Source organism: Schistocerca cancellata, chromosome 4, assembly GCF_023864275.1.
Source record: "Schistocerca cancellata isolate TAMUIC-IGC-003103 chromosome 4, iqSchCanc2.1, whole genome shotgun sequence".
Classification (NCBI taxonomy): Eukaryota; Metazoa; Arthropoda; class Insecta; order Orthoptera; family Acrididae; genus Schistocerca; species Schistocerca cancellata.
In genome coordinates this window covers 612,495,167-612,509,379 of record NC_064629.1, presented here as the reverse complement: position 1 = coordinate 612,509,379, position 14,213 = coordinate 612,495,167, and the positions used below count along the sequence as shown (strand labels likewise).

General features: G+C 37.0%; 1 protein-coding gene across 1 annotated transcript in view; it reads right to left on the bottom strand.

Moving 5' to 3' along the window:
• The window catches only part of LOC126183742 (uncharacterized), a 128,486-nt gene that overhangs the window by 103,649 nt on the left and 10,624 nt on the right, over window positions 1-14,213 (bottom strand). The window contains exons 2-3 of the mRNA XM_049925955.1: window positions 12,233-12,351; window positions 11,787-12,041 (exon numbers count right to left, since the gene is read on the bottom strand). Coding sequence (XP_049781912.1) covers window positions 11,787-12,041; window positions 12,233-12,351 — 374 coding nt within the window. The remainder of the gene's footprint in view (window positions 1-11,786; window positions 12,042-12,232; window positions 12,352-14,213) is intronic.

Sequence of the window (14,213 nt, the reverse complement as noted above, 5' to 3'; positions counted from 1 at the left end):
TCAAAGTTCTTGTACTACTGATACTTTATAGGGGCTTACCCCAAGCAGCTTAGCACCTCTTTTCATAGAGGTGCACGATATTTGTGTCCGCTGTGAAAGCCACCAAAGAGACTTTTCAGGGGAATTTTACAGGCAGTATGCATTATCATCGAGATGAATTTCTGTGAGCACTGTATGCCATCGTTTAGGCTTCTTGTCTTGAACACTTCCCATTTCATGAAATGTATTCACTAATTTATGAACTGCATCATGACTCTGAATTCAAACACCTGGGAACTTCTGTTCAAATAATCTCCAACCAATACAAGCGAACTCTGTACGCATATACGAATAATAAACAAACACTCGTTGTGGAATTGAATAATTCGCTCTTGCCATTGTTGCATTCACAAACTTCACTGTTATACTTGTGATGTCTGTTTGTCATAGTAAACATAAGAAAAAAATAGTCCTCTATCTTGGTTGGGAAATAAATAAAGCTTCATATTCATACCGCCATTGCTAACGGTTATTTTCAGTAAATCTTAATATGGCCACTCTTTCCTTGTGTTCAGATGCTCAACTGAGGGATTACTGTAGCAAATTAGTCTCATTTAACAACGAAAATAATTTTTTACAAAATAAATTAATTATTTAGATAAAAATCTACTCACCAAATGGCAGCAGAAAGAAAACACACATAAAAGAAGGTTATAATTAGGCAAGCTTTCAGAGCCAGTGGCTCCTTTTTCAGGCAGAAGGGTTAAAGGGGACAGAAGAGGGGTGAAGGAAAAGGACTGGAGAGGTCTAAGAAAAAGGGTAGATTTCAGGAAATCCATCTCTCCAGTCCTTTTCCTTCACCCCTCTTCCTTCCCCTTCAACCATAACTGCCTGAGAAAGGAGTCACTGGCTCAGAGTGTTTGCCTAATTATAACCTTCTTACGTGTGTGTTCTGCTGCCACTTCGTGAGTACATTTTTATCCAAGTCTTATTTACACTACCAATTCCATCAGCTGAGTTATGTTATAAAGACCTGTCCTCTTGAGTGTATTTTTTTTTAATTATGACTAAAAGTATTTAATTTTTTTAACTTACAACATGGGCACCAAATATGGAAATGGCAGCTTATACTTACGTATTTCCTTGTACTTCTGTACATCCATGACAATGAGTTAAGGTCAACATTGGGGAGATAATAAATAAAATTACAATCATCATGTGTAGACATCAAGCATAGGTACTGATGTCTAAAATCCCCAAGTAAATAAATATTTAAACAGCTGGTATGGGAACTTAGCTTACAAAAAGCTGCTAACAAGATGAGAATGACTGTTACACAAGTCAGCACTGAATAAGTGATCTTCCCGAACAATATTTCATGACAATATTAAAAAATTTTCCTACATGGAATTATATTAAGAAATAAAATACAGGTTTCCCATCATATCATCCCCCAATGGAATGAGTGTCTTCCTGTCCATTAGCATTAAGTATACAAAGAAATCTATTTTTGCTGTATGTTGTTCTCATTCAATATTAAAACAACTTATTGCTTCCAGCAGTAAAAAATCTTTTCTAAAACTAATTTATCCGCCAGGGTACTTTGAAAGTGTTACGAGGTATAAAGATGCATGGAATCTTAATGTAATTCTTAAAACATTATATGCAAGTTCAAGAAGTTACTTGGGTGGAATTGGTAGAAATTAAAAATTGGAGTCAGTAATCTATTTCTAATCACAACACATTGTTAATGCACTGCAGAGGATAATTATTTCTGTACTGCTATTATTAAACTCTTTCTTATTTAAAGAAAAGCAGAATAGCAAAAATTATATCTCATGTGTTATAATTAGTTTATGCTTGTCTTTATTTACTTCTTTCAATAGGTATTCTAGTGAACACAAGCCTTTCCCAAATTCAATTGGAAATAGGTTTGGTTAAACTGTCCATGTAAGTATAATTTTATGAGTAGTTTAGTGTCTTTCTGATCAGGTCTGTCTGACTCAATATCTCTCCAATAAAAAGCCTACAAACTAAACACTTATTAATGTCTAAATATTTAGTTGCTATCTGCCTTTATATGAAATACAGTTCTATAAGATACTTTCAATTAATTAACTGTCATAATTTGTCTTAATCACAGTTATTTTTGTTGAGATCAACTAGTAGAGCATTTCCGTGTTTCTTACTTAAAGGGCAAACAGATAACTTTTAGTTCAAATCTAATAGACTCAGAAGAACTGCGGTTAAAGATCCCTCACCTCATAAATTCATAACAATTAAGGTACTGAAAGATAACAAAAACCCATTTTGGGTTAATGGTACCATTTGGAGAATGCTGTGAAAACTCACACGAAGAAAGAGAATGTAGGGATGAGATCTTTAAATAAGCACTATCAGTTCAAAAACAATTGAAAAAAGTATGGCACCAGGCCATGACCATATTCCCATAATAGTTTACATCGAACATGGTGTGGGAGAAGCCTCTTCTCTATTATGTTTTTAAATCTTTTGTGCAACAAATAGTCCCACATGCTAGAAAAGGTCATATCGCCCCTGTTTATTGAATAATGCAAGGATAGTTGCACAGGAAAAGTGACCTATATACCCAATGTCAAATTAAGATCAAATATGAGGTTCCCCAGTGAAATGCACAAGCAGGTAAATAGATTGATTCTGTCTTCCTTCATTTCTGAAAGGTATTTCATACTACCACCTTTTCAGCTGATAATCAAGGAACAATCACATGGGGTATTTTCACAAATATGCAACCAAGTTCTTTTACTAACTGCATTCAATACATTATACCTGTTGGAAAACATGCATTAGTAACTTAATTAACATTGGGTGGTCACCAAGGATGAATAAAGGACTGCTCAGTTCTCAATATACAGTGTGCCCCATGAGGAATGGTCAACATTAGGGGATATGACGGGAACAACCACTCCAAGCAAAAAAAGTCTAGTGAACGTAAGCTCTAAACGCATATCTTAAAGAGCTATGAGTACTTTTTCATCTTCACTAATCTGAAACATCTCTCTTCCATGGAAAAAGTGCTCTAAGCTCTGAAGGTTTGCAGTTTAGAGCTAGAGCCCAAGTTTACTAGACTTTTTTGCTTTGAATGACTGTTCCTGCAACATCCCTCAGTACTGACCATTCACCTTGGGACACTCTGTACATGCATCATTCATCAAAGGAAATCAGTAACATACTCAGATTTTTCATTGATGATGCAGTTTTTTTAATGCAAGTTTCATCACTGAATCATCTTAAGTGCATGCAGAATGATTTAGACAGTACTTATACTCTTTGTACTGGATGGCAGATCTCCCTCAATGTACATCTATACAAGATAATGTTCATAAAAAAGAGAAAGAACACAATAGTTCCCAATTACAAGATCAGTGGTTAGCTTATTAAGCCTATCAAATTGCTTAAGTGTCCATGTGAATGATACAAAGTGACAGTAAATGGGACGAACATGTGGCATCAGTGGTAGGGGAGCTGAATGGAAGGCAAAATTGTTGGAATGGTTTTGAAAAAGTGTGGTGCATCTACAAAGGAACCACATACAATGCTAATGTGACCAATACTGGACAGCTGATCCAGCATTACATTCTTTATCATGTAGTCTTATCAGCACAGGTTGAATTGATTCAGATGCTCGTTGCTAGGATTACAATAATTCAATGCAAGCCATAAAAATAACGGAAACACAAAACTTAAATGGGGATCTATGGGCACTGATCTCACAAAAGCTGTCAGGTAAACTGAGATAAGCAGAATTCAAAGAAGCCTGTGCAGCAATTTAATTTCCTCCATTTTGTATCTCATATAGGGATCAAGAAAACAAAACAAGACAGATAATAAAAGAAGATTAGCATTTAATGTCCTGATGAATTTATGTATAAGAGATGGAGCACAAGCTCAGATTGGGGAAGGAAATCAACAATTTAGGGGAAATTATGGAAAACATGAATCTGGATGGCTGGCTGGGAATTCAGAGTGTAAACAAATACAGTTCTGTGAATTCTTGCAATCGAGGCGCAAAATGAAATTCAAAATTCTGAGTAGACCGATGGCCAGCAGGTGAGTCCCAAACACTAGCAAAATTCCCAGTGCACGAGGATACATGCATTGTCTAAAAGTTTCTCAATTACCTACTTTCTGAGGTAGGTACATTAGGACATACTCAGAAATGCAGCTTACAATGTCATTGCCAGTGATAGCTGGGAAATGTGGAACAGAGCTCCACTTGTGGAATACTTACAAACTGCCAGTTTTGTCCTACGTGTCAAAATATTATGACCAAGTTCTGACTGATTAAGCAATTTCACATTATTTGTGAATGTGTGAATTTAACATGTCACTGTAGTGCTTCACAGCTACTGACACTATCAATAAATCTAACAGTGGTTTTCCATTTGATTGGAACACACCTAAGATTGACAACAGTTTTGTGGAGAGTAATGACATGCCAAATGCTCCAATAGCAAATACACTTCACTTCATAGAGCTATAATTAGCAATTTGTTGCAGGTCATGTCAGCTCTTGAAGTTGTAGCAGTGATCAATGCTGTGGTGCAACATGAACTGCACAGTACACCTGAGGAACAATCTTCCCTCTAAACCTCCAGCAGATACTACTGAATGATAGTGAGTATTATTTTTGCTTAAATTCCAATACTGATTAGGTCGTTAAAGTTGGAACAGGAGCTCTGGAGGAAAATTTAGCATGTCCTTTTCAAAAGGACCATTCTGGCATTCATTTTAATTTAGGGGACCTCATGGATGGCCCGACAGTGATTTGAATCCTGCTTCTAGCAAATTGGAGACCAATGTCTCTGACAACTGCGCCACCTCACTGAGCTCTCACACCAGGGGTAAAATGTTCCTCTAGTATCTGGTAAATGGAGCAGTACACTTTACAAGCATAGCATGAACATACACACAATTATTAAATGTTATGTCACCAAGTCCAGATGGAATCCCAATTCAGTTTCACACAGTGTACTCTATGGCATTGGGCCCTTACTTAACCTGCATTTATCGCAAACCTCTTGCCAACACAAAGTTCTCAACAACAGGAAAAAAGTGCCAATGGCTTCTGTATATAAGAAGGGTAGAAGATAAGACCCACAAAATTACAGACCAATATCTCTAAAACGAGTTTGTTGTAGAATTCTTACGCGTAGTCTCAGATCAAATACAATAAATTTCCTCGAGACAGAAAAGCTTCTGTCTACAAACCAGCACTGATTTAGGGAAGCACTGTTTGTGTGAAATTCAGTTTTCCCTTTTCGCATATGATATCCTGCAAACCATCAGATTGAAGGAAGGCATCAAAGCCAGTCAGAGGCAGACAGCTAGATTTGCTCATGGTAGGTTTGACCAACATGCAAGTATTATGCACATGCTTCGGGAATGCAAATGAGAGTCCCTGGAGGTAAGGTGATGTTCTTTTTGAGGATCGCAATAGAGAAAATTTAGAGATCCAGCATTTGAAGCTGTCTGCAAAACAATTCTACTGCTTCCAATGTACATTTCACTCACATACGAATCACAAAGAAAAACTAAGAGAAATTAGGTCTAGTAGTGAGGCATATAGACAGTCATTTTTCCCTCACTCTGTTTATGTGTATAATGTGAAAGCAAATGACTAGAAGTGCTACAATACCATAATGTACATAATGACAATTTCCTAAAACCAATTATGCAAATGAAGAACTCTTCATACAAAACATAATGACAAAGATCTATCATCATCATCATCATCATCATCATCATCATCTTTCCTTTCTCAGACCTTAGGTCTGGTTCAAAATGGAAAGTGACACGGACCTTGATCAAGTGTGACTTCCTTTTAACTGTACGGTATATGTTAAACTGCATTTAGGAACTTTCAGGTAATTGAACATGTATCAATAATTACAGATTTCTGTAGTTGTATATATAAGTTTGGATGTAGCTGTATTGCGTTGATGTACTGGTGGATATTGTGTGGTATGACTCCTGTAGTTGATAGTATAATTGGTATAATGTCAACTTTATCCTGATGCCACATGTCCTTGACTTCCTCAGCCAGTTAGATGTATTTTTCAATTTTTTCTCCTGTTTTCTTCTGTATATTTGTTGTATTGGGTATGGATGTTTCGATTAATTGTGTTAATTTCTTCTTTTTATTGGTGAGTATGATGTCAGGTTTGTTATGTGGTGTTGTTTCATCTGTTATAATGGTTCTGTGCCAGTATAAGTTTGCATTTATCTGTTGTGGTATTGGGATCTTTAATAATATGCTTGCTGTAATATCTGGTGTTTATTGTTTGATCCTGTATTGCAATCATGAATCCTTCCGTCTCACTGTATATATTGCCTTTTCTTAGCCATGTGTTGGATGCGTCTTGATCTATGTGTGGCTGTGTTAGATGATACGGGTGCTTGCCATGTAGTGTTTTCTTTTTCCAATTTACTTTCTTTGTATCTGTTGATGTTATGTGATCTAAAGGGTTGTAGAAGTGGTTATGAAATTGCAGAGGTGTAACCGATGTATTTATATTGAGTGATTGCTTTGTGTATTTTGCTAGTTTCTGCTCGTTCTAGAAAGAATTTTCTTAAATTGTCTACCTGTCCATAATGTAGGTTTTTTATATCTATAAATCCCCTTCCACCTTCCTTTCTGCTTAATGTGAATCTTTCTGTTGCTGAATGTATGTGATGTATTCTATATTTGTGGCATTGTGATCGTGTAAGTGTATTGAGTGCTTCTAGGTCTGTGTCACTCCATTTCACTACTCCAAATGAGTAGGTCAATACTGGTATAGCATAAGTATTTATAGCTTTTGTCTTGTTTCTTGCTGTCAATTCTGTTTTCAGTATTTTTGTTAGTCTTTGTCTATATTTTTCTTTTAGTTCTTCTTTAATATTTGTATTATCTATTCCTATTTTTTGTCTGTATCCTAGATATTTATAGGCATCTGTTTTTTCCATCGCTTCTATGCAGTCGCTGTGGTTATCCAATATGTAATCTTCTTGTTTAGTGTGTTTTCCCTTGACTATGCTATTTTTCTTACATTTGTCTGTTCCAAAAGCCATATTTATATCATTGCTGAATACTTCTGTTATCTTTAGTAATTGGTTGAGTTGTTGATTTGTTGCTGCCAGTAGTTTTAGATCATCCATGTATAGCAAATGTGTGATTTTGTGTGGGTATGTTCCAGTAGTATTGTATCCATAATTTGTATTATTTAGCATGTTGGATAGTGGGTTCAGAGCAAGACAGAACCAGAAAGGACTTAATGAGTCTCCTTGGTATATTCCATGCTTAATCTGTATTGGCTGTGATGTGATGTTATCTGAATTTGTTTGGATATTAAGTGTGGTTTTCCAGTTTTTCATTACTATGTTTAGAAACTGTATCAATTTAGGATCTACTTTGTATATTTCCAATATCTGTAGTAACCATGAGTGGGGTACACTATCAAAGGCTTTTTGGTAATCAATGTATGCGTAGTGTAGGGACCTTTGTTTAGTTTTAGCTTGATATGTCACCTCTGCATCTATTATCAGTTGCTCTTTACATCCTCGTGCTCCTTTGCAGCAGCCTTTTTGTTCTTCATTTATAATTTTGTTCTGTGTTGTATGTGTCATTAATTTCTGTGTGATGACTGAAGTTAATATTTTGTATATTGTTGGTAGGCATGTTATAGGGGGATATTTAGCTGGGTTTGCTGTGTCTGCTTGATCTTTAGGTTTCAGATAGGTTATTCCATGTGCAAGTGTATCAGGGAATGTGTATGGGTCTGCAATGTAACTGTTAAATAATTTAGTTAGATGTGAATGTGTTGAGGTGAACTTCTTTAGCCAGTAATTTGCTATTTTATCATTTCCAGGGGCTTTCCAATTGTGTGTAGAATTAATTGCTCGGGTGACTTCATGTTGCAAAATTATCACTTCAGGCATCTGTGGTATCATCTTGTATGTGTCTGTTTCTGCTTGTATCCACCGTGCATGCCTGTTATGTTGTACCGGGTTTGACCATATGTTGCTCCAGAAGTGTTCCATGTCTGTTATGTTTGGTGGATTGTCTATTTTAATGTGTGTGTTATCTATTGTTTGGTAAAATCTCTTTTGGTTTGTGTTGAATGTTTGGTTTTGTTTCCTTCTATTTTCACTTTTTTTGTATCTTCTAAGTCGTTTGGCCAATGCTTGCAATTTCTGCTTTTTTTCATCTAATTGCTCTATTGCTTCTTGTTGTGAGATTTTACCTAACCTTTTTCGTTTTTTGTCTGATATTTCATTTCTTATAAATTGTGTTAGCTGTCCGATGTCTTTTCTCAGTTTTTCTATTCTGATTTGTAGCCTGTGTTGCCATGCTGGTTTTGTGGGTTTCTTATGTGTGTTGGTTTGTTCTGATCTCTGCCTAGTGTGTATATTTAGTGTAGTGAGTGCTCCTATATAAACCAGTAGTTGTAACTCTTCCATAGTTGTGTTTTCATTTATTTTGTTGTGTATGATTGTGTTGATAGTCTTTATTGTTGTTTCGACTTGTGGGTTATTTGGCGGTCTAGGCAAGAATGGTCTAATGTCTGTATTTGTGTCTTTGTATTCTATATATGTCAGCTGAAATTTATCTTCTATATCCAACATGTGTGTCACTTCGTGTTCTATTTGTGCTTGTTCTGGTGGCTGTCTTAAGATTTCATTTTCCTCTGATTGTTTAATTGATACGTGTTGGTCTTTGTTTGTTTGCTCTGGGATGTTTGAGTCCATTACTGTATTTTCTTCTTCTACTGATTGCACATTATTTTGTTCCAGTATTTGTTGTACTTGTTGTTTGATGTTTTCTAATTCTGACTGGGGTATCCTGTTATTTTTTATTATCACACGGGTCTGATCAGTTAGTCGTTGTTCTGTTAAAAATTTTAATTCCGGGTATCTGGTAATAAATGTTGTGTATACTTGTGATCTGTATCCAGTTGTGTTGGTTCCTAGGTTTGTTGCTTGGTAATAACAGAACATGAGGTGTCGATTAACTTCATCTGACCATCTCATCCTCTGTCTTTGTTTTCCTTCTAGGGTGGTTGCAGGAAGCATATCCTGCAAAACACCTCTATTTGGATTTAAATCATTTTCCAGTTGGCTAGCAGTGTCGTTACCATTGTGGGCGGGCATAGGGTTCAAGCGTCGTCCCCGACCATGACGGCACTTGTCCGAGGCTTCTTTAGTTCTGTCCTGAACCAAGTAATCACACTAAAAGGGGGGTTAGCCCTATTAGTGGTTTGTTCTTTTCGTCGCCTTTTATGACTGGCAGAACATACCGGAGGCCTATTCTTTTCCCGGGCCTCCACGGGGATTATTATTATTATTATTATTATTATTATTATTATTATTATTATTATTATTATTTACACTTTTGACATGAAACTGTAATGACTATGACACTGAACTTCGTCAGTATCAAATATATGAAGCCCTACTATACACACAATCCAATCTGGCACCTTGCATACGGAGTGCTGGGAGTGAACAGAAGGGCTTGTGCTTATTCCTTCAATTCCAGCACACCTTGAGTGGGGTGCCAAGTTACACTGTGCATATAGTACAGAAGGTACTTCAGAGTCTTGTACAAAAGCTTTCACTAAACAGTGCATAAATACAGGATATGGAACAGATCGTACTCATTCTACAGAAAGCATTAGTTCTACAGATTCAGCATAAAACATGTTTTCTAGACACAAAGGAATGATATAGAAAAGCAACAAAAAGGTTTTCATTTTGTGGTTTGCTGGTATATTTGTTGCTTTATGATGAAAGCTGCTGCTACTGGATTCAAATATTAGATCACAAATGAAAGACACATCAACACTCTTCAAGGCTACTAAATTACCTATCTATGTTCTAATTGTGTATATTACTAATATAGAATTACTTCAACTACACTATCTGATCAAAAGGTTTCAGACACCTATTAGTGGACAAATGGGGTGTGTCAATCCTTCCCCTTTACGATGGCTCGAATTCTGCTGGGGACTGTCTGTGAAGGAATGGCAGCTCATTCTTCCTCAAATGACAAAAACAGAAAAAGCAGCTGCACTTTGGAGTCTAGAGCAAAGTCAATGTTGTAACACATGCCATAGGCGTTCCATTGGCTTCAGGTTGGCACACTGGGCAGACCGCTAGCTAAAAGTCTAAGTCAGGGCCAGTGCTGTACTTACACATTTCATGCAGCAATCTTGTGAATGTTTGCTAAGAGGTATGATGGGAACGGAAGAGGGTCTACAGAGCCAATGAGAGAGCAACAGACAGACAAAGTGTTTCACAGGGATACTGTCACATGCTCATGATAAAATATCACAACCTATAAGCAAATATTTTGACAATCAAGATTATTCACTGGTGCTGTTATGTCCCAAGCTGACCACAACCTTGAAATTCACGGCATGTTTGGAGAAAGCAAATACATGTTACAAAGAAGATTATTAATTTAATTTCTGTAACACTTTCATATTCCAAACTAAGCTTGGCCTCAGGCTAAGCTACAGATCAGTCTGTCACCGCAACCAAGTTTTTAAGCTTTCACATTCGCTGGCTTTGCCCACTCACAACCTGTCACATTCCAGCTTAACCACAACCTCATATTTTGTGAGATATTCGGAAAAAAAAAAACACAGTCTAATATTTTGATCAAAGCAAAGAATAGAATGGTCTCTATTTTGGCACTAGAAATTTGTTGCCTATTTCTCACGTCTCAATAGTTACATGAAAGTATCAGGCCTTGGGCTAGCCAAAAGTGACGTGTTGTCAAACTATGAGCACTAGATAAACTGCCGCTGGCCCTGACCTAGTCTTAAGCCAGCCAGTCGATTTCAGGAACATTATTTTCCACAAACCATTGACTCAGAGATGCTGCTTTATGATGGAGTGTGTTGTCATGCTGATATAATTGATAATTATCTCTGAACTGTTCCTCTACTGTATGCAGTTCACAATGTTGGAAAATATGTTCATACCCTTCTGCATTTAGCATTTTCTTAAGGACAATAAGGGTACCACATCCTAACCATGAGGAATTCTCCCATGCTGTAACACCACCCCCTTATTTCATTCTAGGCATTACACGATGGCAGGTAATGTTCTCCAGGCATTTGTCACACCCAAACCCTTCCACTGGATTGCCACAGGGAATAGCATAATTAATCACTCCACATCACTCATTTTCAGTCACACCACAAAGGGGTGTTGCCCTTTATACCCACCTCAAACATCACGTACAACTGACTGCAGGAATGTGTGGATTATGAAGAGCTTAACTCCCCATGTACAACCCTTTTGCTAATTGGACTGCTTATAGCACTTTAGGACTCTCAAGTAATTCCTTTCACTAATTTCAAGCAATTCTTTTACAGCCACCCTCCACAATACTCTACAATCCCTGCCCATCAGTACACGAGGTCTGCCTCACCTTCATTTAGCTCAGGTTGTTCCTTCATGTTTCCACCAGACAATCACAATGTCAACAGTTGATTGACAGTTTTATAAGGGATAAAATGTCAGTGATGGATCTGTTACTCAGGGGACACCCAATTATTCGTCCACATTTGAAGCTCATGATTTCTTGTGACTAACTCATTCTGCAATTACTGCCTCACTACTGACAACACAATACGCCCCACCACCTTCTACACTGGTGCATCCAATTCTCTTGACATTTAGAGGTCAATTCCGCATTACATAGGGTGTCCAAATACTTTTGATCAGATTGTGTACACTGTTAAGCATTATAAAGATACGGCAGATGCAAAACATACCTGTTTCCATAAATGACAACTTTGGAGTAATCCAAAGGCCACTGACAGAGGCAAATGTACAGAGGACTGCATATAGGCCCACTATCACCAAACAATACTACTTCAGAAACCTTTCTTGCTTTCTGATGTGGAACAAATGCCCACCAGTGTAACCTATATTTGTGTACTGTATTGAATGATACCACATCAAGTTCAGCAGTGTATGTATAGGATAACAGGAACTGACCACATTTTGATAAACCCAGGAATGAGTGACTGTAAAAGAACATTTAAACAAAACTCAGTTATCACATAGCAATTTTTCTATTGATATACTTCATATTTTGCAATTTTGACAGTTAATCAAAAAGTAGAATAATTTTCCTCAGCTGTAACCTCCAGCCCACCTTGTCACTCTCCACAATTATACAAGTGCACACGAAATTATGACAATATATGATTCTTACCTGAACTTGAAGGCAGATGCTGGAAGAATACTTCTCAGATTAACTTCTAAACATCTTTCCAATGTAGGGCGTACATTTAAATTTCCACAACTAGCACTCACTGATGTGCTGCCTCCAATCTATGGACAAAATTATTTGGATTATATTTCCTCATTCAACCATCCATCTCCCAATCTACTTTTATTAATCAAAGATAGTGACACTCCAAATGTAATATTTGGGACACATCACTGGAAAAACAATCAAGTGAAACTCAGAGAAGGAATGGGAAATTTAATTAAAGACTGACTGAACCAGAATTAAGCTCTAAAAATTCTATTTGGTGTACCGCTGTTGCACTATCATGCTATTAAAAAAAAAAGCCTCTGTAGCCAGAAAAATCTTTCATCATAACAGTGTGAGTTTGCTAGACAAGAGACAGCAATAACAGCTGTTTCACAGTAATTTCTGCTAAAGCACAATCAATCATCATAAATACATACGTATCATATAGAACAATGTTACCTGTCATATGTTTAATGGACACTTAAATGAACAAAGCTTTTTTCTACACTTTTAACAAAGATAAAAACTTGCATCCTGGATCTGCCTAAACTTCACACATTAATTAGGCCATCACAAAGGAAAAACAAGTCGTTGAAAGCCACACTGGTGAATAAGAGAGATCACAGGGCTACAAATTTTGCCATTGTACATAAAAATATATAAGGTTGCTTAATGCAAGTCTAGACAGGTTGCAAAGTAAACTTTAATGAGGAAATCGAAGCAACATTCTTTTAGTGAATTGTACTGCCCACAGCATGTACAGCGCATAGGAGTAACACACTACCACCTCTGGTATTTTTCACTGTTGCATACAGTAGTCCATAAAGACACAGAACATAGCCTTTTAATTGCCTCTTTGAACACTGTCAGATATACATGTGAACTAAAAAACAGAACCAATTTTATAGCCACATCTATTCTATGATAATCACTGTAGGAGTTAAATTAGAATTTAACATTTAATTGATGACAAGCTCATTAGAGAGTGGACACAATCTTGAATAGTACAAGAACACGAAAGTAAATCAGTCATCACCATTTTGACTTGCTTATTCAATTTAAGGGAACAACAAAAAACTTGAATAACAGTGGTCAGCTAGAGATTTGAGATTAACTTAGGCCTTCGATACCACTCCACCAACTCACAACCAAACTGTCAAATGGTTCAAATGGCTCTGAGCACTATGGGACTTAACTTCTGAGGTCATCAGTCCCCTAGACTTAGAACTACTTAAACCTACCTAACCTAAGGACATCACACACATCCATGCCCGAGGCAGGATTCGAACCTGCAACCGTAGCGGTCGCGCGGTTCCAGACTGTAGTGCCTAGAACCAAACTGTCACCATTCAACCTAACCCAGGCCTCAGAATACACTACAGATTATTATTTCACCATAACTAAGATTTCATAATCACACTGATTGGCCAATTCATACCCAAACTGTCACCTTTCAGCTTAACCTATATTCTGGACCATGCTAAAGCTCAGCCTGTCACCATGACCTACATCCCAGGGAGAAAAATAAACAAATAAATAAATAGTGAGTGTGCTGCTCTCTCCCTGTTTGCACAGCACATACAATGTAACACATGAGAAGGTCATAGTATCATAGAATAAAGTTGACATCCAGTTGGTTGCTGGAGTTAAAAGGGCCAAACTTATCAATTCCTTCATCCTATATGTATCAGACCAGGAACAATCCTCAAATGGAGCATACAAAAAGCAAATCTTAGACATCCAGTATTGGTAGGTTCATCTGACCAAAGATTTGAACCCCATTCACTTAAAACAAGAGGCCAGTACTGTCACAAAGAGGCTGGAAAATATTCCGATGCCACTCTGCAAAACTATGCTGGAATATTTTAAATAGGTTTCTACAAGCAGTGACTGACTTTTCAGCCTTTATATATTCATTTCTGTGAATTATGTAAAC